At 40.7% G+C, this 23,319-nt stretch overlaps 1 protein-coding gene across 2 annotated transcripts in view; it reads right to left on the minus strand.

Moving 5' to 3' along the window:
* The window catches only part of MYH15 (myosin heavy chain 15), a 60,959-nt gene that overhangs the window by 3,003 nt on the left and 34,637 nt on the right, over positions 1 to 23,319 (minus strand). For both annotated transcript variants that reach the window (XM_040424911.1, XM_040424912.1), the window contains 19 exons: positions 22,024 to 22,160; positions 19,882 to 20,137; positions 17,180 to 17,422; positions 16,568 to 16,744; positions 15,574 to 15,719; positions 14,914 to 15,004; positions 14,120 to 14,509; positions 13,579 to 13,705; positions 13,321 to 13,439; positions 12,496 to 12,692; positions 10,703 to 11,052; positions 9,515 to 9,639; positions 8,450 to 8,565; positions 3,977 to 4,169; positions 1,948 to 2,151; positions 1,064 to 1,189; positions 700 to 870; positions 509 to 613; positions 94 to 189 (listed from right to left, as the gene is read on the minus strand). In XM_040424911.1, the coding sequence (XP_040280845.1) occupies positions 94 to 189; positions 509 to 613; positions 700 to 870; positions 1,064 to 1,189; positions 1,948 to 2,151; positions 3,977 to 4,169; positions 8,450 to 8,565; positions 9,515 to 9,639; positions 10,703 to 11,052; positions 12,496 to 12,692; positions 13,321 to 13,439; positions 13,579 to 13,705; positions 14,120 to 14,509; positions 14,914 to 15,004; positions 15,574 to 15,719; positions 16,568 to 16,744; positions 17,180 to 17,422; positions 19,882 to 20,137; positions 22,024 to 22,160 (3,369 nt within the window). The remainder of the gene's footprint in view (positions 1 to 93; positions 190 to 508; positions 614 to 699; positions 871 to 1,063; positions 1,190 to 1,947; positions 2,152 to 3,976; positions 4,170 to 8,449; positions 8,566 to 9,514; positions 9,640 to 10,702; positions 11,053 to 12,495; positions 12,693 to 13,320; positions 13,440 to 13,578; positions 13,706 to 14,119; positions 14,510 to 14,913; positions 15,005 to 15,573; positions 15,720 to 16,567; positions 16,745 to 17,179; positions 17,423 to 19,881; positions 20,138 to 22,023; positions 22,161 to 23,319) is intronic.

Raw genomic sequence — 23,319 nt, forward strand, 5'->3', positions numbered from 1 at the left:
TGTTTTCTTTATAATCCAGCATCTATTAAATTTAATCTATGATTATTTTCTTGGAATTTTACTGTACTTGGTTCTACATGTTGAAAAACTTACAGCCTCTTCAGCTTGATGCTTGTAACTTTTAACTTTCAGTTGTAACTTATCAATAAGGTCCTGCATACGAATTAGATTCTTGTTGTCTTCCTCTGCCTTCGGGAGTAGAAAAGATTAAACAATAAGAAAATATACCATATTTTGATGACAGTAAAGGAAGCAGACTCTAGTGTGTCTCACACGTCCTGTAGACCTCCACCGTCCTGCACATTAGATTCTTCCCAGCAATCTATACTCTATAAGGCCACTAACTACAGCATCAGAGCTCTATAGGCTTTGCTGAAACCTGTACAAACCCCCAAATTGTCTGCCCTTTAATCTCCTGAACACATTAAAGTCCATATGCTCATAGCTATCGATATGGCTGTTTACTTCCTTCCATTAAATACAATTTCTAATATCTAAACAACAATACCTGATATGTGAGTTCCTTGATGCGGCGCTCAAACTTGCGGACACCCTTCAGTGACTCTGAATTGTGGCGCTGCTCTGTTTCCAAATCATTTTCTAATTCACGTATCTAAAACAAAATATATTTCAAGTTGCGGAACTAAAATATAATACTATATAATAATGCATGGATAGAAATGTCTGCCTGTATCATACCCGTGACTCAAGCTTTTGAATCTGTTTCTTGCCTCCTTTAAGTGCAATCTGTTCTGCTTCATCCAGTCTCTTCTGTAAATCCTTAATAGTCTGTTCCATGTTTTTCTTCATTCTTTCCAAGTGAGAACTGGTATCTTGTTCTTTCTTTAGCTCTTCTGCCATCATGGCAGCCTAAATATACATACAAGCTATTACAGACCAACAAACTAATCAGTAATATAGGCTAAGAATGCATAAACACCAGATAACAACGACATTGGCAAGTTAATTGGTTTCCATTTTCCGACTATTCGTTGCAAAAAATTTAAAAGCCTTTACTGAAATTGATGGTGCATATGTTATGTATGGGTAGGTGTAGACTCACGTCAGTAATAGCTTTCTTAGCTTTATCTTCTGCATTTCTACATTCTTGAATGGACTCCTCGACTTCATTCTGCATATGGGACAAGTCAGCTTCCAGCTTCTTCTTCTGATTAATGAGGCTTGTGTTCTGTTAGAAGATAGATTTTAGAATATAGAATATTGTAAGTTATATCCCCAAATGTAAATAATGTTTAGTCACTTGGGCAATTACTAACATGTTTTTAGGTTAATTTACTTATAGTTTTAAAGAGGTTCTCAGGGCTTTTAACATTGATGACGTATCCTCAGGATAGCTCATCAATATCAGATCGGCGGGGGTCCCACACCCGGCACCCCCGCCAATCAGCTGTATGAAGGAAAGGTGCGCGCAATGTGTGCACGCTGTCTAAAGCAAGCAGGAAGAGAGACGGGAGACGGCACGCGTGCACCTTCCCTTCATACAGTTCATATTGATGACCTATACTGAGGATAGCCTGGAGAACACCTTTAAGAATTCGGCATTAAGCTAAAGGGGTTGTTCAGGCTTTACTAAATGATGGCCTATTTTTAGGATAAGCCATCACTAGCTGATCAGAGTGGGTCTGACACCCAACACTTGCCCCAAATCAGCTGTTCAGGAGAAGCACCATTGCCGGAAGTCGGCGATGGAACTACTATACACCCAAACAGCTGATCGGCAGGGGTGCTGAGTGTCAGATCCCTGCCGATCAGCTAGTGAAGGCCTATCCTAAGGATAGGCAATTACTTAGTAAAGGATGGACAACCCCTTTAACAAATGCTGGGTGTTTCATAATATATCCACATTGGGTTGACCTGACCCACAAGTGTGTACAATTTCTTAGTACAAAACTACAGTATATAACTTGCTGAAAGAACATTGTCGACCTGTGAATGAAGCAAGTTGACCCTTTCTGTAGCTTCAAGGAGTTCCTGCTCTGCTAGTTTCCTTGCACGTTCAGTTTGGTCCAGAGCTCCCCTCAGTTCATCAAGCTCAGCTTGAAGCAGAACGTTTCTTCTCTCACTGACTGCAGACTGTTCCTTAAGTTCCTCAGTAAGATGCATTGAATCATCTAGCTGGACTTGAAGATCCTTAAGACATGAAATGATTGACATGAAGACATAAATAGGAACTGCAGTATGTAAAATTTAATGTGCTCTGTATGTCAACTCATATACTATTCAATGATTAAAAAAAAAGTTTTAATTAACACAAAAAGAAATCTCACCAGCGACTGCAGACATTAGTAAGCACAAGAACTGTCGCAGAATAGAGTGCACTGTAAGGTAAACCCACTTCAGATTAGCGTTCTGCCTAAACTGTTCTTTAATTAGTAATTTATTTAATGCCGATTTACATGACGCTTTCCTCCCATCCAAAGCTAAATTTGTGACCACAGTTGCCAGTGATTGGCAGCAGCAGTCATAGGACCTCATCGCTTCTGGTCAGGTGAGGACTTGAATCAGCTGGGACAGGAGCCATGGTGCAGTAATGGCAGGACAGGTGAGTTTTTCTTTCCTTTGGGCACACACTTCAACTGATGTCTAAGGCTGCATTCACACAACCAAGTGACGGCCGTGTCTGTGTTGCGGCGCAGAGTTACAGACCTGGAAGCACACAGAAGGCTTCCGTGTGCTTCCGGGTCTGTGCCTCCACGTCCCAAAAGGTAGGACATGTCCTATCTTTGGCTGCATCCTGCAGATTGTGGACCCATTACAGGCAATACGGGGTGCACATGGCCAGGGTCCGTGGTTTGCAGATCCGCAGTTTCCAGTTTGCAACATGGACACGGCCATCACACTTTCGTGTGTCTGATGCTAGGCAGGACGACCCCTTTAACTTAGACAAAACAGGTTTTTGCCTTACATGGGGCCTTTTTTAATGCCAGATAGGTAGTAGATTATTTTTTTTTTTTACAAATTATTGTACATATAAGTCATTGTTTACTTTATATGAATTGTGTAATTCCACAATATTTAATAAAAAAAAATAAAAAAACATAATTGCCAAAATACTGTAACTTTATTATATGGGCAGTTCCGGGCTGCTATATGGGCAGATTTCTAATGTGTACAATTAACTAATTTTTGTTTAGTAAAACACTTTTTAATTGTATTTATTTTGCATTGCTATTTTATTGTAAGCTTTAATTATGTTTAACATTTTTTTCTTATGCCATTATGGGACTTATATTTTTACCTTTTTTCATCTGTAATATAATATCATATGTCTATATAACATCACAATAATGCCCAAGTTGTGTCCCAATGCGTATACAGGAAATTCTAGATGGTATTACCATCAGTCTGGTCACCTTGTGATCAGCATACAGGGAATGAGATGTGAAGCCAGCCCATGGACCACAGTGCCACTTTTTCTCGTAGATGGATGGGGCACATGTCTAACATTTTTCAAAAAAGCTTAAAGGAACCAAATATCTTACCAAACTAGCTGACATGGGACATGTGCATTAGTCAGCTAAATCTAATGCTGTTGTTCCCATATCAATAAGTACCAGCAATCTGTAGAAATTTGTCTTTTATAAATATGCAAATTAGCCTCTAGGTGCATAGTGGGAGGTGCCATTGCACCCAGTGGCTCCACTCACTCACTTAGGCGTGATTCAGTGTCTTCAGCCATCCAAACAGGTGTGGGGTGGCCTGTAAGTGAGTAAGTGGAGCCTCTGGGTGCAACGATACCATCTCGTTGCACTGCACCTAGGGGCTCATTTGCATATTAATAAAAGGCTAATTTCTACAGATTGCAGGCACTTGTCCACATGGGAACAACAACATTAGATTCCGCTGACTAGCACATACTGTATGTACTATGTCAGCTGGTTTTAGTGATAGATACCCTTTAAATAAAACCTATGCATATCAGACAATATTATCTTCTCACAACTGTTCTCAATACCTTGATATGTGCTTGTAGGTTTCGCATAGCTTTTGTTGCCTCAGTAGCTTGCCGTGTAGCATGACTTAACTGAATTTCCATTTCATTCAAGTCTCCTTCCATTTTTTTCTTTAGCCGGATTGCCTCATTCCTACTCCTGGCTTCTGATTCCAGGTTAGATTGCAGTGACTCAATAATACGCTGCTGGTTTCTCCTGGATAGAAGTACAGTAAAGGCTTATAAACAGCTATACATTGCCAAAAGGGTTGGTAGTCTTGAAGTATAGTTAGTTATTTAAATTATACAATAGGTATGTTAGTGTTATTAACAATTAATAATTTTAGTTTGGGCTTTTGCCAAATATTCTGTTTAAAGGGAAACCTCCGTCATAAGGGGGTATTCTTTTAAACTGAATATTAACATAAAGCATTTTTTAACAATTTGTTTTTCATATAGGCAGTATTATGCCATTTAAATTTGTATATACAATCTTGCAGTCCACACAGAGAGATAAAACTCTTATACAGATAGGTAATCTATTCTTAGCTTACTGCTGCTGTGAGGGGAAGATGTTATTTGCAAGGTAATCCTCATTACAATAGTAGGTGTAGAATTAAGGTAATATTCATGACAGATCTATTGTTCTCTTGCTAGGCCTAGACAAAGATGCCCCTAGAAGAGCATTGCACTGATCATTGTAATGTGTAATTCTCTGATTGAGTCACTCCTTCCCTCTCTGGTTGCAGTGAATGGTCTGGCGTTAAGACTGTTTGCAGTGCTAAATGTCCAAACAAAGGAAGACTTTAAGGAGCCAGGGCAGGATGTAGAATACATGGCGTGACTTCAAAATATACAAGTCAAATTATTATAACCGCTTTCTATTTTCGACATTGGCAGCGTGAAGTCTCGTATCATGACCATGGCTTGGTGGGTATATAAGGTGTGCAATAGGCTGTCTGCACGCATATCCCCCATTGCTGTCATAGGTAAAAGGGGCGACTTATCAGAGTTGCAAAAAGGGATGATTATTGGCTTTTGTGCCAAGGGTGCCAGTATTTCTGAAACTGCAAAGTTTGTGAACTGTTCATGTGCTGCCCTGGTGAATGTGTATTGTGAGTGGACAAAAAACACCATTGTGAATAAGCAAGGTGGAAAACTGAGGAACACCACAAGCCATTGAGTGAGAGGTGAACGTTGGCTACAAAGGTGTGCGAGGCCTAACTCACACACTACAGTGGAGTGGAGCAGCTCACCACCCAAAATGAATCAAGGTTACCAGATGTGTGTGTAACCCTGCAAACCCTACCTGCATCAATTTATAAAGAGCATCTTAAGGACTGCACAGCTTATATTTCTTATGAAATAATTCTGGATCTCCTCTTAGAACCCTGTGTTTTCTTCCTCCAAATTTATGAATAAATTGACAACTAGGTGCTACTAGTTGGGATGTGTTGTACACATCAATGAACAGAGAAACTTCTCCAGGGTTATCTCCAGGAAGAAAAAAGGATTGGGCGAAAAAATTCCATTTGGCCGAACCTACTCTCTGCGGACTTCATCTGTCGGATGAGAGTTGGAACCTTCCCACATATATATTAGTCCAGGGGTCAGCAATCTTCGGCACTCCAGGTGTGGTGAAACTACAACTCCCAGCATGCACACTTGCTTGGCTGTTCTCAGAACTCCCATAGAAGTGAGTGGAGCATGCTGGGAGTTGTAGTTTCACGACAGCTGGAGTGCCGAAGGTTGCTGATCTCTGTATTAGAGTGTCAGTTGCACCCCCCTGTGAAGAAATCTATAAACCCAACACCATGAATTCTAGAAATAGACAATTTTATTAGAAATGAAATTTGTGCACTGAGGAGATAATTTAAATGATTACGCTAAATAAATCATACATTAGAATACAATAACTAAGAACAGTGACAGATGGGGCCTCATATATGACAACTTATTATCCATAGCGAACGATCACATTTCAGCTTGTACAGTAATTTTTCAAAGCAGGTCAGAAAATAAAAGCAGTAGTCAGACTGGTGAGCATTACCTCAAGCAGTTGTCTGCACCGGTTTTCATACATAAGGCCCATGATCTCTGACTAAGGCCTCATGCACACGACAGTATTTTTTCACGGTCCGCAAAACGGGGTTCCGTTGGTCCGTGACCGTTTTTTCGTCCGTGGGTCTTCCTTGATTTTTGGAGGATCCACGGACATGAAAAAAAAGTCGTTTTGGTGTCCGCCTGGCCGTGCGGAGCCAAACGGATCCGTCCTGACTTACAATGCACGGATCCGTTTGAAGTTGACACAATATGGTGCAATTGCAAACGGATCTGTCCCCCATTGACTTTCAATGTAAAGTCAGGAGTTAATATACCATAGGATCTGAGTTTTCTCCAATCCGATGGTATATTTTAACTTGAAGCGTCCCCATCACCATGGGAACGTCTCTATGTTAGAATATACCATCGGATTTGAGTTAGATCGTGAAACTCATATCCGACAGTATATTCTAACACAGAGGCGTTCCCATAGTGATGGGGACGCTTCTAGTTAGAATATACTACGAACTGTGTACATGACTGCCCCCTGCTGCCTGGCAGCACCCGATCTCTTACAGGGGGCTGTGATCCGCACAATTAACCCCTCAGGTGCCGCACCTGAAGGGGTTAATTGTGCATATCATAGCCCCCTGTAAGAGATCAGGGGCTGCCAGGCAGCAGGGGGCAGACCCCCCTCGGCCCCCCTCCCTCCCTCTATTGTATTAATTTCATTGGTGGCCAGTGTGCGGCCCCCCCTCCCTCCATTGTATTAATTTCATTGGTGGTCAGTGTGCGGCCCCCCCCCGGCCCCCCCTCCCTCCCTCTATTGTATTATTTTCATTGGTGGCACAGTGTGCGGCCCCCCCGGGCCCCCCCTCCCTCCCGCTATTGTATTATTTTCATTGGTGGCACAGTGTGCGGCCTCCCCTCTCCCCCCCCCCCCGATCATTGGTGGCAGCGGAGAGTTCCGATCGGAGTCCCAGTTTAATCACTGGGGCTCCGATCGGTAACCATGGCAACCAGGACGCTACTTCAGTCCTGTTTGCCATGGTTACTTAGCAATATTAGAAGCATCATACTTACCTGCTGCGCTGTCTGTGACCGTCCGGGAGCTCCTCCTACTTGTAAGTGACAGGTCTGTGCGGCGCATTGCTTAATGATCTGTCACTTACCAGTAGGAGGAGCTCCCGGCCGGTCACAGACAGCGCAGCAGGTAAGTATGATGCTTCTAATATTGCTAAGTAAGGGGAGGCCGCACACTGGCCACCAATGAAAATAATACAATAGAGGGAGGGAGGGCCGGGGGGGGCGCACTGGCCACCAATGAAATTAAAACTGGGGAGGGAGTGGGGTCTGCCCCCTGCTGCCTGGCAGCCCCTGATCTCTTATAGGGGGCTATGATATGCACAATTAACCCCTCAGGTGCAGCACCTGAGGGGTTAATTGTGCGGATCACAGCCCCCTGTAAGAGATTGGGTGCTGTCAGGCAGCAGGGGGCAGTCATGTACACAGTTCGTAGTATATTCTAACTAGAAGCGTCCCCATCACTATGGGAACGCCTCTGTGTTAGAATATACTGTCGGATATGAGTTTTCACTAAGTGAAAACTCAGCTAAGCTTTTATGCAGACGGATCTTCGGATCCGTCTGTATGAAAGTAACCTACGGCCACAGATCACGGACGCGGATGCCAATCTTGTGTGCATCCGTGTTCTTTCACGGACCCATTGACTTGAATGGGTCCGTGAACTGTTGTCCGTCAAAAAAATAGGACAGGTCATATTTTTTTGACGGACAGGAAACACGGATCACGGATGCGGCTGCAAAATGGTGCATTTTCCGATTTTTCCACGGACCCATTGAAAGTCAATGGGTCCGCGAAAAAAAATGGAAAATGGCACAACGGCCACAGATGCACACAACGGTCGTGTGCATGAGGCCTAAGGCTACTTTCACATCTGCGTTTTTAATTCAGGTTTTGAGATACAGCAGAGGACCTCAAAACCCGGAATTCAACGGATGAGTTTTTCATTGTCAATAGGGACAAAACTGATCAGCATGCATCAGTTCCATTTTGGGGCCGGACACAAAACCGGTTTGCAAAACTGAACAAACCTCATCAGGCATGAAAATCAAGGTATTAGTCAATGGTGCCTGATCCATTTTTTCCATTACAAAAAAAAAAAACTGAACATGTGCCCATTGACTTACAATGATTTTCATGCCTGATCAGGTTTGTTCAGTTTTGATTTAATACAACCGGATCCTGTCAAAACTGAGTCATCAGGATGAATTAAATGGAACGGATCCTTTTAATTCATGTTTTTAGATTCTCTGCCGTATCTCAAAACCTGAATTAAAAACGCAGATGTGAAAGTAGCCTAAGAAGAACTACTGATTAAAACTGAAAGGTGCATCAATACAGTCTAACTATACAAATGTCTGCAGATAATACCTTATATTTTCTGTCTCTTCATCCTTTTCAGACAATTTTCGTTCAAAATCTGCTTTAATCTGAGATAGCTCTAGCTGAAATCTGAGGGTTTTGCTTTCCTCATGTTCAAGGGCACCCTTTAAAAATGAGGAGAAAGAAATTCTAGGTTATACCACATTGCTCTTACAACTGGTCATCACTTATTGAAATCACAAAAGCAATATACCATAGATAATGTGATTTGATGAAAAAAATGCAGGTCCTCAAGATTGCTGGTACACCCCAACTGTGAACAAGTGTCATTAGAGGAGGTGTTCTGCTTTTTGGACTTTTTTTTTTAAACTTTTGATAGCAGCCTATTGTACCTATTGTACCTCAACACTTTCTGGCTCCCTGGCTTCAGCGGAGATGTATCCCTAAGCAGCAGGTCTTTTCTGGGTCACTTGCTACTAGGGGGCAGTTCACTGCTGAGGCCAGTCATTGGCTGCAGCAGGGAACGTGACCATGTCCGTCCAGAAAATTACAGGATCGGGACTGGAAGACTACTGAAGGGAGAGCAGGTATGATTTTTTTTCAACAGGTACAATAGGCTGCTGGATAACTCATTTAAATCTCACAAGTCAAAGCACTGTATAACTTACAGTATGTTTTTTGCTGACCCCAGAGGGTCAAAAAATCATTCTGACATTCAATAATTCCAATAATCCAGTATGACATCCAATCATTTCTTTATATGATGCATTGGGGCAGACTGTCTAAGATTTAGACACTATTTGTAAATCTAATGCACCAACACAGTGGTTGATAAATATAGTGCATTTTTAGACTGTGCAGTGTTTTACACCATCTATGAATTGGCTTACTTATGGAGCAAAGTGTTGTAAATTAGGCCAAGCTCCTTTCAGCTAAGCCATGCCCCTCTCTTACTAAGCCATGCCCACTTACCAAACATGTGGCACCTCAAATACATACATGGCGCATAGTATTATTCAAATTTGTGCCAGAATTCTGGTGCACGTTCATTAGTAAATCTGCCCCACTGTGTCTATTAGCAACATGTACTTGTATATTATGGGTCGTGCTCACCTCAGCTTCCTCCAGGGCCACCTGAATCTCTGACTTCTCTTGCTCAACTTGTTTCTTCACCTTCTCTATTTCATGCAGACTCTTATTGCTCTCACTAACTTGGTCAGTCAAATCAGAAATCTCATCTGAAACGCAAATATCCATAGGTTACAGTTTAGACATAACTGTGATTTTAAACACAAACAGACTAAAGTAATAACCGGAATGGGGCAACTACAGTACCCTGAAAGATTATCAAAATTAGGGTTATTCATTTTAGAAAATAGACAACTGAGGGGAGATCTAATTACTATGTATAAATATATCAGGGGTCAGTACAGAGATCTATCCCATCATCTATTTATCCCCAGGACTGTGACGAGGGGACATCCTCTGCGTCTGGAGGAAAGAAGGTTTGTACACAAACATAGAAGAGGATTCTTTACGGTAAGAGCAGTGAGACTATGGAACTCTCTGCCTGAGGAGGTGGTGATGGTGAGTACAATAAAGGAATTCAAGAGGGGCCTGGATGTATTTCTGGAGTGTAATAATATTACAGGAGAAGTGTCATTGTTCCTGGTATCTGATCAGGATAACGGGCTAAACTAGATGGACGTATGTTTTTTTTTCAGCCCTACAGACTATTTTACCATGTTATATTACCAGTCCTGGCATTTAAACACTAGAATTAAACCCACAAAAAGATACCAGTGGAACTTACAATGATACCTACTTCTTAGTTTAATTACAAACCAAAGGGTTTTCACTGGATCTTCAGCTATAACCTCTGGGGTTTAGATCAAAGGTCCCCAACCAGTAGCTTTGAAGCTACATGTGGCTCACAACCGCCCTCATGTGTGGCTCACCATTGCAGTGCTGAGTTAGGATAATATGTACTGGCAATAGACATTACTGCAGATATGTCGTAACTACTGAACATTGGCAGTGACACAAAAAATTGTAGCCACAAATATTTGCTAATTCACTGTTCCTTGTTTCTCCACATAAAGGGCGACAATGCAGGGGATCTAAATGAGGAGCTATAAGTGGGTCAATGCGTATTGGGAAGGCAGGGAGTAAAAACAGTCTAACAGAATAACTAAAATGATGTAGATGAAATCTATGTAGACTGTGCCTCACATTTAAGCATGAGATATATTTAAAAAATAAAATGAAATAGACAATTACTTCCTTTAATAAAGTTCATACCTTGCAGATTCTTATTTTCCCTCTTTACAGTTTCTAAGTTATCCAATACTTCTTCATAGGCATTCTTCAACTTGAACAATTCAGTACTCAAGCTGCGTGCCTCCTTCTGTGAGGCTTCAAGCTCGGCCTGGGCCTCCTCATACTTTTGTTTCCAGTCAGCTATAATTTTGTCGAAGTTACGCTGCTTTTTGTCCATGGCAGCAGCAGCACCATTGGACCTCTCCAGATCAATCATCAGGTCTTCCAGCTCACTCTGCAGGCGATGCTTGGTCTTCTCTAGAGAAGCACACTTAACATTAGCGGCTTCAACAGCTTCTTCAGCCTCCTGGAGCCGCGCAGCTAACTTTTTTCTATGAAACAATGTAAAAGCAGTTAAATAAAGCACATATTAATGGTAATTATGAACAATAGTTTCTGTTGTTATGGCCTTAACATGTAAAGCTCTGTTTATATCTGTGTTATGCTTTTAGTTATAAATGGAACCACGATGCAGTGCCGGATACCCCACATGATGGATACTGATAGTGGCTGATGGATCCCACTGACTTATAATGCAGCATACAGCACTATTTTTCTGAATCTGTAATGGAACAAGCATTCATAGGAATTGTTCATTGGTCCATGTAATAGAGTAGCTGATCAGCCAGTAAACAAGCAAATGCTCATTTGTTGGCTGATTGGAATCTTTCATCGGGATAAAAGATGCACGATTATCGGCAACACATTTCCTGTGTATTCAGGTACATGCACCCAATAATCAATATAACTGAATAAGGGAGCAATGACTGCAGTAGCAAATATTTCTCCCACATTTACTTTGCATCGGCCTGTGTAATAGGTAGGTGCAAATGAGCTCTGATGAATATGTTTAGCACCCATCGGCACTCACTCTGTCTGATTATCGAGCAGTCTAATCGGTCCTTAAAGGGGTTGTCTCATCTGAGACAATGGGGGCATATCCCCCCCATAAGCCCCCATTGTCTGCTGGGACCCGCACCTATATCAAGAACGGAGCGGGCCAAAGTGGTGGCTGGAGGACTCCAGTCCTGCCACCACCAAGCTCTCTCCTCATAGAAGTGAATTTGAATGCACCGCTCATGACCGGCCACTGCTCTCATTCACTTCTATGGGCCCGATGAAAATAGCCGAGCCAACTTGACTATTTTTGGCGGCCCCATAGAAATGAATAGAGGGCGGCTGCGCATGGCAAGTGCACCTTCCATCACTTTCGGGGCTGTGGGACTCGCACCTATCAGACATCATCATCGCTAGGATATGCCCCCATTTTCCCAATGAAACAACCCCTTTAAGGCTCAATTATCAAATGTGATCATAAAGCTGGATCAACATAATGGCCCTGTGGTTAGCATTACACCACTGTGGCCCTGGATTCAAATCTGACCAAGGACAAATTCACATGGAATTTGCATATTCTTCCTGTGTCTGTGTCTACCTCCAAGAACTCCGGTTTTCTCCTACATTCCAAAAACATACTGATACCTCTGATAGATGCACCCAAATATTTTACTGTATATGTTTTTGTTTCCCTTGTCAACTACACTATTCTATACAGAAAAAAGGGTACTGTATATTGCCATATACTGGACTGATGGTGGCCACTCTATTTGACTCTGTCAAGAAAATAGGGGACCCTGGATACTTTTGACATATACATAAGGAGCTTTACCACCACATACGGCAAAATACGTTGCAGATGTAGTGTGAATGCACCCTAATGGGCAATAAATAGACGTGAAAGTAGGGCAATAATTAGCCATTTGAAAGCAGCATACTTCGCCTCTTCCAACTCCTCTGTCCTCTGAATTGCATCTGTTTCATATTTGATCCTCCATAAAGCCACCTCAGCATTGCATTTGGACAAACTCCTTTGGAGCTCAGCTTTAGCTTCTTGTTCTTCGTCAAATTGTTCCCGAAGAAGATCACAGTCATGTCTGGCAGATTGAAGAGAATGAGCCAGTGCATTTTTGGCCTAAGGAACAAAATGAATGCCTTATTACACATAAATTCCAAAGCCTAAATTCCAATAGCCAAATCAATACTGCCATCATTCAAGCGTACAGTATGTAACTATTTTCTAACTAGAATATAAGGCTTAGGTTCTTAGGGGGTCATTTATCAAACAGAAATACGCCTAAATTAGGCGTACTTCTGGGGCAGATTAGCTCAATCTGTGACTTCTCCCCGCTCACGGCAGGTTTAAAAAAGGGTGTGTGGTGTGGGCGGGGAAGGGCCAGCAGGCCCGTCTCATTTACCATTTTCTACGCCTGGTTTAGGTGTAGAAAATGGTCTAAATGTAAGACAGCTAGGGAGCTGTCTTACATTTAGAAGTGGCAGTGGATCTTTTAAAGCTTTGTAGAGGCCGGCGCCTCTTCATAACTTTGGCGGATCCACCGCCAGATAAAGGGGTTATTAAGACCAGCGTCTAAAATGCCACCCTTGCCACACACTCTAGTGGCTAGGGCGGAGTGAAAAGAGGAACTTGCGATTTTTTGTTAACGTTGCATATAAAAAGACATATACACACAGCTTGCGACTTTTTAAAGCCACTTTTCTGGCACAAGGGAGATGATAAATCTTCCCCATATTTTCTTGCATACCTTGGATTCTTCTTCAAGTTGTTTTCTAAGTTCTTCTATCTGCTGAGTAAATGAAGATTTTCCTCGGGATAGCTGACTTATTAAAGATTCCTTCTCTTCAAGAAGTCTTGAAAATTCTCCTGTTTAACATTTATTAAACAAATATATTAAATGTTAAAGGAAATTAAAAAAAATGTTTGGCTATAGCTATATACTGTACTTTCTATAACCCTATACTGCTTCTATTGATGTTAGTAGTGGGTAAAAAAACATGAGCACCATTTTCAGTTTGAAGTTTTCCTCTTTGAGTGGTAAAATCATTTAGTTGACGGGTCATCTCATCCAGTTTTGCTTTTGCTTCATTAAGCTGGTCTTCATATGTGCGGCAAAGTTTTTCTGATATGGCCTGTAACAAAGCCAAATGGATTTTTGATGATATACAGTACCATGAAATGATAGTTGGTATGAGCTGGCCATATACATGTAGGGATACTATAAGGGATGGGATGGAGGGATGGAGACAATTTTATTGTAACAATTGGTTCTGCTGAATCTGTGCACTTGCTCTGACAGATGTCCTAAGGACTACTTATTTTGCAAGGCAATCTGCTGGCAACACACTGTTTGCACAGTTTTGGGATGAGTCTATTGCTTGGCCAAGATATCTTCTAAACTAAGTGGATTGCATAATTCAGGCACTACAAGGAATTACTTGCATTTATGTTTTATCCACCAAACAACTTTTTAGATACATTTTGAATGTTCCGCTAAATATGGAGTCAAATGTTTTAAATTATTAATATGTGATCTTAAAAATTACCTTAGACTTGATCAATTGTTCCATATTTGATGACAGATCATCTGCCTCCAACCTGAACTCACTCTTTTCCTTCTCAAGTTTTTGCTTCACTCTTTGGAGGTTGTCAATTTGCTCTCCAAGTTCTGAGACGGTGTCTGCGTGTTTCTTTCTTAGAGTTGCCGTAGTAGCCTCATGGTGTAGTGTGGCTTCTTCCAGATCTCTGCGTAGTTTTAGGTACTCTGCTTCCCGTTTCTTGTTCATTTCCAACTGAGCAGATGTTGCTCCACCAGCTTCTTCTAGTCTCTCACTTAATTCCTCTAACTCTCTTGTGAGATCTGACCTCTGCTTTTCTACTTTTGCACGTGCTGCCCGTTCAGCTTCCAATTCCTCTTCTAACTCTTCTATTCGAGCCTGAAAGGTATCCAGTATCAAATATCTTTCAGTCTACAGCATTTTGCTAATTTGCTGATATGCATAAAATGTTTTCCCAATCATATTACTTCTCCCCTGCCATTGATGCAAATGTCTATAGGCTGAAAATGAATTAAACTGAATTTTATTGGACTGAGAAATTAAATGAATTAGTATATATATATATATATATATATATATATATATAGGAAGATGAAAAAATGAGCAGCACTCCGGTCTTGTGGTAGAAAATAGGTGATGTTTTATTCACACCCAAACGCAATGCAGCATTTCAGCCCTCTCAATGGAGCCTTTGTCAAGCAATATATATATACAGCATTTCCTGTAAACAGTTTAGTTTGGCTATATATCAAATTGCCAGTAACTAATAACAATCTACTTACTTGAAGTTCCTTTATTTTCTTCTGAAGCTGGATGATCATGGCTTGTTCATCTTCAATTTTAGAAGACAGCTGATTGAGTTCAAAATCCTTCCTATTGAAGACAGCAAACAAAACGTAGAAAAACGGCTACAAGAACAGATGTATTTCCTAAAATTATAACTTATAATATGTTCTACATCAATTTATAGTAACTGTATTTTGATGGCTTATAAAAATGTTTTAGGGGTGATAAACTGATTGTTTTAACTATACAATACTTAGGACTTGGGGAGTCCTCGCTTTCGAACCCCAATCCTTCCTGCTATTAGCTAGTGCATACAGCCACTGCAGAAAGTGGTCACTCCTCTATTGGACTCTTGACTCTTATTACATAGTCATTTATTCAACTTGAGATGGATACCATGTAATACTACATAGAGGGCCTCTGCAAGTGTGGACAACACAGTTTCAGCAGCCAGAACCATGGGAATTAGCTGAACATCATGGTGGCTTGCTTTTGATAAAGTGCAGTCAAGTTGGGATTACACCTTTAATGGCAAATTTAGGGTAACATTTAAAAGTTTAAAAAGAGAATGATTGTCACCAGCACATATTTATTGCTGGACTTTTTTCATTTAGTTGACCAAAAAGACCTTCTTCCTTATTCTTCTGTAAACTTACTTTTTTAGTCTTTCGTCCAACTGCTGCTTATCATTTTCGGAATCCATAAGACTCTCTTGTGTCAGTTTTAAATCTCCCTCCAGCTTGCGTTTAGCTCTTTCAAGATCTATTCTCACTTTCTTTTCTTGTTCTAAGGAACCCTCAAGCTGCAAAGAAAGATGAAGACTTAGTCTAGCCATACACATTAGATAGCTGTCTGCAGAATGTATGTTTAGCTAACAGCTGTTCCTCCCAACTCTCCCATAAATATGTATAATCGGCTGAGCATTCATGTGTAAACTGCTGCCAGATATCTCTTATCAGACATCAGCTTATCTCCCTGAGAATAAAAGTATCACCCTAACATCTGCCACTGATCACAGTTCACCCGCATACATGGTTGTCTAGTTCCGCTGAAAACTGCATATTTGGACAACATTAAGCTAAGGCTACTTTCACACTCGCGTTTGGTGCAGATCCGTCATGGATCTGCACAGACGGATCTGCACCGATAATACAACCGCATGCATCCGTTCAGAACGGATCAGTTTGTATTATATTTAACATTGCCAAAACTGATCTGTCTTGAACACCACTGAAAGTCAATGGGGGGCGGATCCGTTTTCTATTGTGCCATATTGTGTCAGTAAAAACGGATCCGTCCCCATTGACTTACATTGTGAGTCAGGATCCATTTGCCTCCACATCGTCAGGCGGCGTTTTGGTGTCCGCCTCCAGAGCGGAATGGAGGCGGAACGGAGCCAAACTGATGCATTCTGAACGGATCCTTATCCATTCAGAATGCATTAGGGCTAAACTGATCCGTTTTGGACCGCTTGTGAGAGCCCTGAAACAGATCTCAGAAACAGAAACCAAAACGCCAGTGTGAAAGTAGCCCAATGTGTATGGCCATGTTTAGTGATCTACTTGGTGTACATGGCTTTATTCTTAATTTGATGCAACAAGGCCCTGCTAAGAAGTTATTATGGTGCCATTAACCTAGACTTGATCTTACATCATCTACTTGCTGTTCCAGCTTTGTTTTCAGTTTGGTTAGAGTGCTGACTTTGTCTTCTTCTGCTTGAAGGTCATCCAGGGTTTGCTGATGAGCCTCCTGTAAAGCTTTTTTCTCTTTAGTTAGCTTATTAATAGTGTCATCCAGAGTTGCCATTTCCTCAGTTAAGTTTTTGACCTGGAAATGGGTTGAAAAAACAATAAATGTAATATTAGTTTTATTCACTTAGCACTGGCATATTTTGCAGCACTGTACACACATTATCATTGCTTGCTATCTTTCATGGGGCTCACAATCTAAGTTCCCTATCAGTATGTCTTTGGAGTGTGGAAGGAAACCGGAGTACTTGGAGGAAACCGGAGTTCTTGGAGGAAACCCATGCAAACACGGGGAGAACATACAAACTCCATGCAGATGTTGTCCTTGGTCGGATCCAAACTAATCACTGCTAATCATTGCACTACCCTGCTGCTATAATAGGTACCTATTTAAAGCACAGATCATTATTCAGGCCACTTACACTTTCCACTGCTAAATGATCATTAGTGCATTTTCAACCGTATCTTAAATCCGTATCTTAAATGCTCCTAAAAAACACAGTACGGCATTTACCTTATTTTCTGTTGCATGCTTTTCCTTTTCTGCCTTAGCTAATGTTATTTCAAGATCATCGATGTCTTTCTTAAGTTCAGAACATTCATCCTCCAGTTTTCTCTTCTTAGAAGTGAGCTCTGAGTTCATTTCTTCTTCATCTTCTATGCGCTCAGTGAGATCTTTGATTTTGGCTTCCATTTGAATCTTACTTTTAATTAACAGGTCGCATCTTTCCTCAGCATCAGCCAGGGTGTCTTGTTCCTATGAGGAGGTTTAGAATGTTTTAGAACTCCTGATTATATAATTTTCATATTCAGTTTGTGACATCTGGGCAATACTTTTTCGAAATCAAATGTACCTTCACATTGACAAAAACTACATATTTAAATACAGTGAGGTTATGTTAACCCTTTCAAGACTGGGTGATTTTCCATTTCTTCATTTTCATTTTTTACTCCCAGCACTCCCAAAGCCATAACTTTTTTATTTTTTCATTCACATAGCTGTATGAGGGCTTGTTTTTTTTGCAGGAAAATATGTACTTTCTAATGGAACAATTCACTGTTGCATATTATGTGGTGGAAAGCAGCTAATAAATTCCAAATGGTGTGGAATTATAAAAAAACAACAACATTCTGCCAAGGTTTTATTTATTTATTTATTTTACATAATTTCCTATGTGGTAACTGACTTTTTACTTTTATTTTCTGGGTCATTACGATTACAATGATACCCCACATGTATAGTTTTTCTTGTGTTTTACTACTGAAAGAAAATTATTTTTCCTTTGCATTTCCATATTCTGATCCCCGTGACTTTTCTATTTTTAAGTGTACAGAGCTGTGTGAGGGCTCATTTTATTGCAGGACTATCTGTACTTTTTATTGATAACATTCTGGGGTGTGTAAAACTTTTTGATCACTTTTTATTCCAAATTTTTTGTGGGAGGTGAAGCGACCAAAAAAACTGCAAATCGGCCATTTATTAATTTTTTTCCCATTTTGCTGTTGGCGACAAATATTTTTATATTTTAATAGTACATCAATGCCGATGATGTTAATTTTGAAAATTTATGTATTTTTATAAAAATTTTGGGGAAAGTGGGGTGATTTTAATTTTTATATATTTTTTTAATATTTGCAAAAACTTTTTTTTTTCTTTTTTTTTTTACACTTTGGAAACTATAGCAAGCAATCACCAGATTGCTTCTCTAATAGACTCCAATGCATTAGCATTGGAGTCTATTAGAATTACACTGTGTTCCTATGGAGCCCTGCCACAGGCAGGCTCTCCATAGGAACTAGTGTTCGGCAGCCCTGTACCACCCCTGAGTACAGGGGCTGCCGCACACTGCATCTGGCTCCCCCGTTCCTTGCCAAGGGGAGCCGGAGCACGGCTGGGAGCGCGCGCTCCTGGTCTTTAACTTCTCAGATGCCGTGGTCACATTTAATTACATGGCATCTGAGGGGTTAAATATATGCGATCAGCGTTATGGTGGCTATGGCACCGCTGCGCTCCAGAGTGGGCGCCATTTTTAAATGCTCGACTGCCCGCGTAAATTTACGTTAGGTGGTCGGGAAGGGGTTAAGTTTAAAACCATTGTGTTTGTTTCTAAATTATGATTATTATTGGTCTGACATTTGGGGTTAGGTATGGTATAGATCCTTGACATTCAGTTATAAGAAAGATAAGAGGATTTGTCAGGACTGCAAAAGCTGTTATAGGCTGAGCCTTGCCTAGTGTATCATACCCATATAATGCAGGCTAATAAAGGGGTAGTCGGAGAGGGAAAACATTTAAACAAGGGCCACAGTGGCCCTTACCAATTTCCCTGTTATCTTGTTCTGATGCATCCTGGGTGCCCCGCTGGTCTCTATTTTCTTGTACCTCTTGACTTGACTACTCAACCAATCACTGGCTGAGAGAAGTCAGCGCTGCAGGCAGTGATTGGCTGGTCATATTTCCTGTGTTGAAAAAGGACCAAGAATGTAGATACCAGTACGGGACCCTAGAAGCATTGGAACGGGAGTGGCGAGGATTGATTAGGTATTAGAGACATAGTATGGTTGATAACAGACATTTGTCTGTCTGGGTCACACATTCAGCCCCCTTTTTAAACATTTTTTTTCTGCTGGACATGGACAACCCATTTAAATCAAGCCAGGGATATGATTGCTGATATTTACCATCCTGCACTGGAACTATTCTTTGTTTTCCAGTGCGTTTAAGTCTGGGACAAATCTGTTTAGGAATAGGTTCTTTATTTCCAACAGCAGCACTCATTAGCATGTAGGTTCTGTAGGTTCTGAGTATATATTATTATGAATGAGTAATTGCTATATAGTGAGTGTAATGCTCCATTTATATTCTGTTTTTAAATGTAATTTGCACTGTTATTACATCTTGCATTTGGCAGTAAGTATTATCATCAAAAATTTTAACTGTAATCTTCAAGTTTTATGAAGAGGCAAATTGACATCATTAGTTTTACATATGAGATTAGCATTTACTATCATCAGTTTATCTAAAAAGCCAGGCTATTGTTTCCAAAATTATTCATTCCATTTTTTCAGTGTACTCTGTTAGTAATAAAGAAAATGCCATTGGCAATGTTCCCATTTATGTGTTTAGCACTGTAACCTTATGAATATACAGACATGTGCAGTACCAATCACATGTGCTTTACAATGAATATTTAACGTGGATTTAATTGCTCTCACCGCCTGTAACTGAAGTGTTAGATCGTTCTTCTCTTGCACTAATGTGACTTGTTTTTCCTCAAGCTCTTTCCTCCGGGCTTCTGATTTTTCAAGTGCCTCCTTTAGCTTGAGGAACTCATCTTTCATGTTAGCCATTTCCTTCTCAGTTTCTGCAGACTTCAACAGAGGCTTAATCTTGAAGAAGAGCTTCATCCAAGGCCAGTTTTTAACAGCCATAAAAGCACGAATGTTCCACTGGATAACAAGCAGTGCATCCCTGATAAAACATAGTATACTTTCTTATAACTGAATTATCAAAAATTCAAAACCCCTTTGACAAATGTATGTGGAGATATTGTGGGTCATCATGAATGATAACCCTTGTTAGGGGTTACTATAAAAGACATTATATGTGAAACATTGTAGTAGTCCTGTAGTAGAGTGGCTGATAATATCTATAATGCTTATTTTGCTATGATGGCTCATATGTGTGAGGGATTACTAATATTTTTAATATTCTAGGTACAAACAAACCGTGTTCCTTCAAAATATGACATAAAAAAGCCCCACTCTTTAATCCCTTAAGGACCAGGCAATTTCTGGTTTGTGTTTTCGTTTTTTTACTCCCTGCATTCCAAGAGCCATAACTTTTAGATTTTTCTGGTCACATAGCTCTATAGGTGCTTGTTATTTGCGGGACAAGTTTGCAATATAAAATGGCATCATTTTATATTGCATATGCTGTAGTGAGAAGTTGGACAAAAAAAATCCAAATGAGGTGGAATTGGAAAAAAGAAATACACTTTTATGGGTTTCGTTTTTACAGTGTTCCCTATGCGGTAAAATTGACCTGTTCCCTTCATTCTTCGGGTAAGTATGATTACAGTGATACAACACTTATATAGTTTTTATTGTGTTTTAATACTTAAAAAAAGATATATTTTTTTACTTTTTTCACTTATATTAAGTCCCCTTAGGGGACTTTAACATGTGATTATCTGATCTCTTTTCCCATAGACTGCAATGACTTAACATTACATTCTATGGGAGAGGTTCCTATGTCTGAGCCTTCATAAGGCTTGAGGCTGCCATAGCAACTGAACGGCTTTCTTGATATCGGCACAGGGAGCCGTTCGGGCACCTGGAGTGCAGCGCTCCCGGGATTTCACTGCTCAGATGCCGTGGTCACAATTGACCACGGCATCTGAGGGGTTAAAAGTATGTGATAAGCGTTATCTCTGAGCCTGGACAATGCCTTCGGGTGTCTGCTGTGTAAAACAGCAGGCAACTGGCAGCTACAGCACCGGCTCAGCTTCTGCGCGAACGCCATATTTAAGGTACAGACATCTGCTGTACATGTTTGTACTTAAGAGGTTAATCAACATACCACTATACAGTGGTATAAATCGGTAATATGTATTTCTGTACCCCAAAACTTTCATACATGACACCCTTGTATATGCAAAACGTTTTAGTCATATTTAGTTGACGTTTTCATTACTGTCATTATACTTATTTTAAAGATTGTTACCAGTTTAGTATAAAACTTTCAATGCACATTAGATAAAAACTATCCGAACCCAACGATTACTGTACACCAGGCTCAACAACTATCTAATGTGTATGGGATCTCATGATCCTTCCTTGACAGGAGACGTAGGGGAGAAGAAGGATTGGGCATTTTTTCAATATGTCCAATCCTTGGCTCCCAGAAGAGAGAATCCACTGCCAGAGACGTATCGAAGTGGCTTATCCCCTCTTTCCACGGAAAAAAACTAGCATATCCGCAAACTGCGGATACCAGCTGTGTGCGTTCCACATTTTGCGGAAAGGAATGTGCGGCCCATAATAGAACAGTCCTATCCTTGTCCATAATGCGGACAAGGATAGGGCATGTTCTATATTTTTGCAGATGCCACGGAACAGACACACGGATGCGTACAGCACACAGAGTGCTGTCCACATCTTTTGCAGCCTCAATGAAGTGAATGGGTCCACATCCAATTCTGCAAAAAACATATATAGATAGTGACATTTAACATTAAATATCACCAAAAATTATTAAAAAATATGTTTAACATACAAAACTTGATTTACACAATAGGTGATTTTCTGATGACATATATGCATAATTTTATATTTTTGTAATCCCTAGTCTTTTACCTTCTTTCAATAATCCTTTGGAATTCAATTCTCATTAGTTTTCCGCGGGCTCTTGCCTGGATAAGTGTGAGAATTTTAGCTAATCTTTCATCTCGCATCTCTTCAAGATGTCCTAGAAGACCAGCCTTGAAAAATACCTAGTGCACACAAAGCATGTTGTACTTTTTACTATGTAATGTTTCCTTATGTCAGCAGCTGACATGTTGTAATGAACACTATGGTGGAGATATATCAGAACAGGTGTAAAGGAAAGTTGGCTTACAGTAGTTGCCCATAGCAATTTTCCAAAGGAGTTCTGAAAAATGAAAGGTGGATTCTGATTGTTTGCTATGGGCAACTAAGACAGTTTTTCTTTACACCAGTTTTCATAAATCTCCCCCAGTGAGTTAAAAAAAGTTGTGTTTATACAGTTGTATGTCTTTTTACTTGTTACCTACACACAGTTACATTATTCAAGAGAATTGAGGTAAATATAGGATTCTCAGTTAAGGAATTTACTTCTGCAATTAAAAATACGCATACAAATCCATCCAAAAGGGGATACTTAAAAAGTATTAATTCAACTTCTGTCACCACTTTCAGTAGATTGTGCTACACTTCATACTTGCTATAACTCTAGTCCCACTCCAACTTCACACCCAGCTTGATATAGGACGTGTGAACTTGAAATGTAGATCACTCTTATTTGTTTCTGGTGACACTAGATCATCCATAAGGCCTCTTTCAGACGGGCGAGTTTTCAGCGCCGGTGCAATGGGTGAGGTGAACGTATTGCACCCGCACTGAATCCCGACCCATTCATTTCTATGGGGCTGTGCACATGAGCGGTGATTTTTTGGAGATCCGGTGATGTACCAGGCTCTCCATGGGGCTGCCAGGAACCCCGGTGACGTCACCGGCACTGATGTGGGGGATTCAACGCCTAAATCCCGCCCATCAGTGCCGGTGACATCACCGAACACACTGCCGGACGGAAGTTTCTGCCCGGCAGTGTGTTATTGTAAGCAAAAGAGCCCGTGCCCTGTGCAATTTAGCGCAAGGCAAGGGATCGCATCGGAGCATGAAATGCTCCGATGCCAACATCAGGGGGGCTGCCGGGGTGAAAATAAGGGTATGTCCGGGTTCAGCTCTGAACCCGGACAACCCCTTTAAGAATGCTATTATTTTCCCTTATAACCATGTTATAAGGGAAAATAATAAAATCTACACAACACCTAACCCAAACCCAAACTTCTGTTAAGAAATCCGGGTTCGGGTCTGGGTACCAAACATGCCGACTTTTCTCGCGCGCGTGCA

The sequence above is a fragment of the Bufo bufo genome, chromosome 3 (assembly GCF_905171765.1).
Source record: "Bufo bufo chromosome 3, aBufBuf1.1, whole genome shotgun sequence".
Classification (NCBI taxonomy): domain Eukaryota; kingdom Metazoa; phylum Chordata; class Amphibia; order Anura; family Bufonidae; genus Bufo; species Bufo bufo.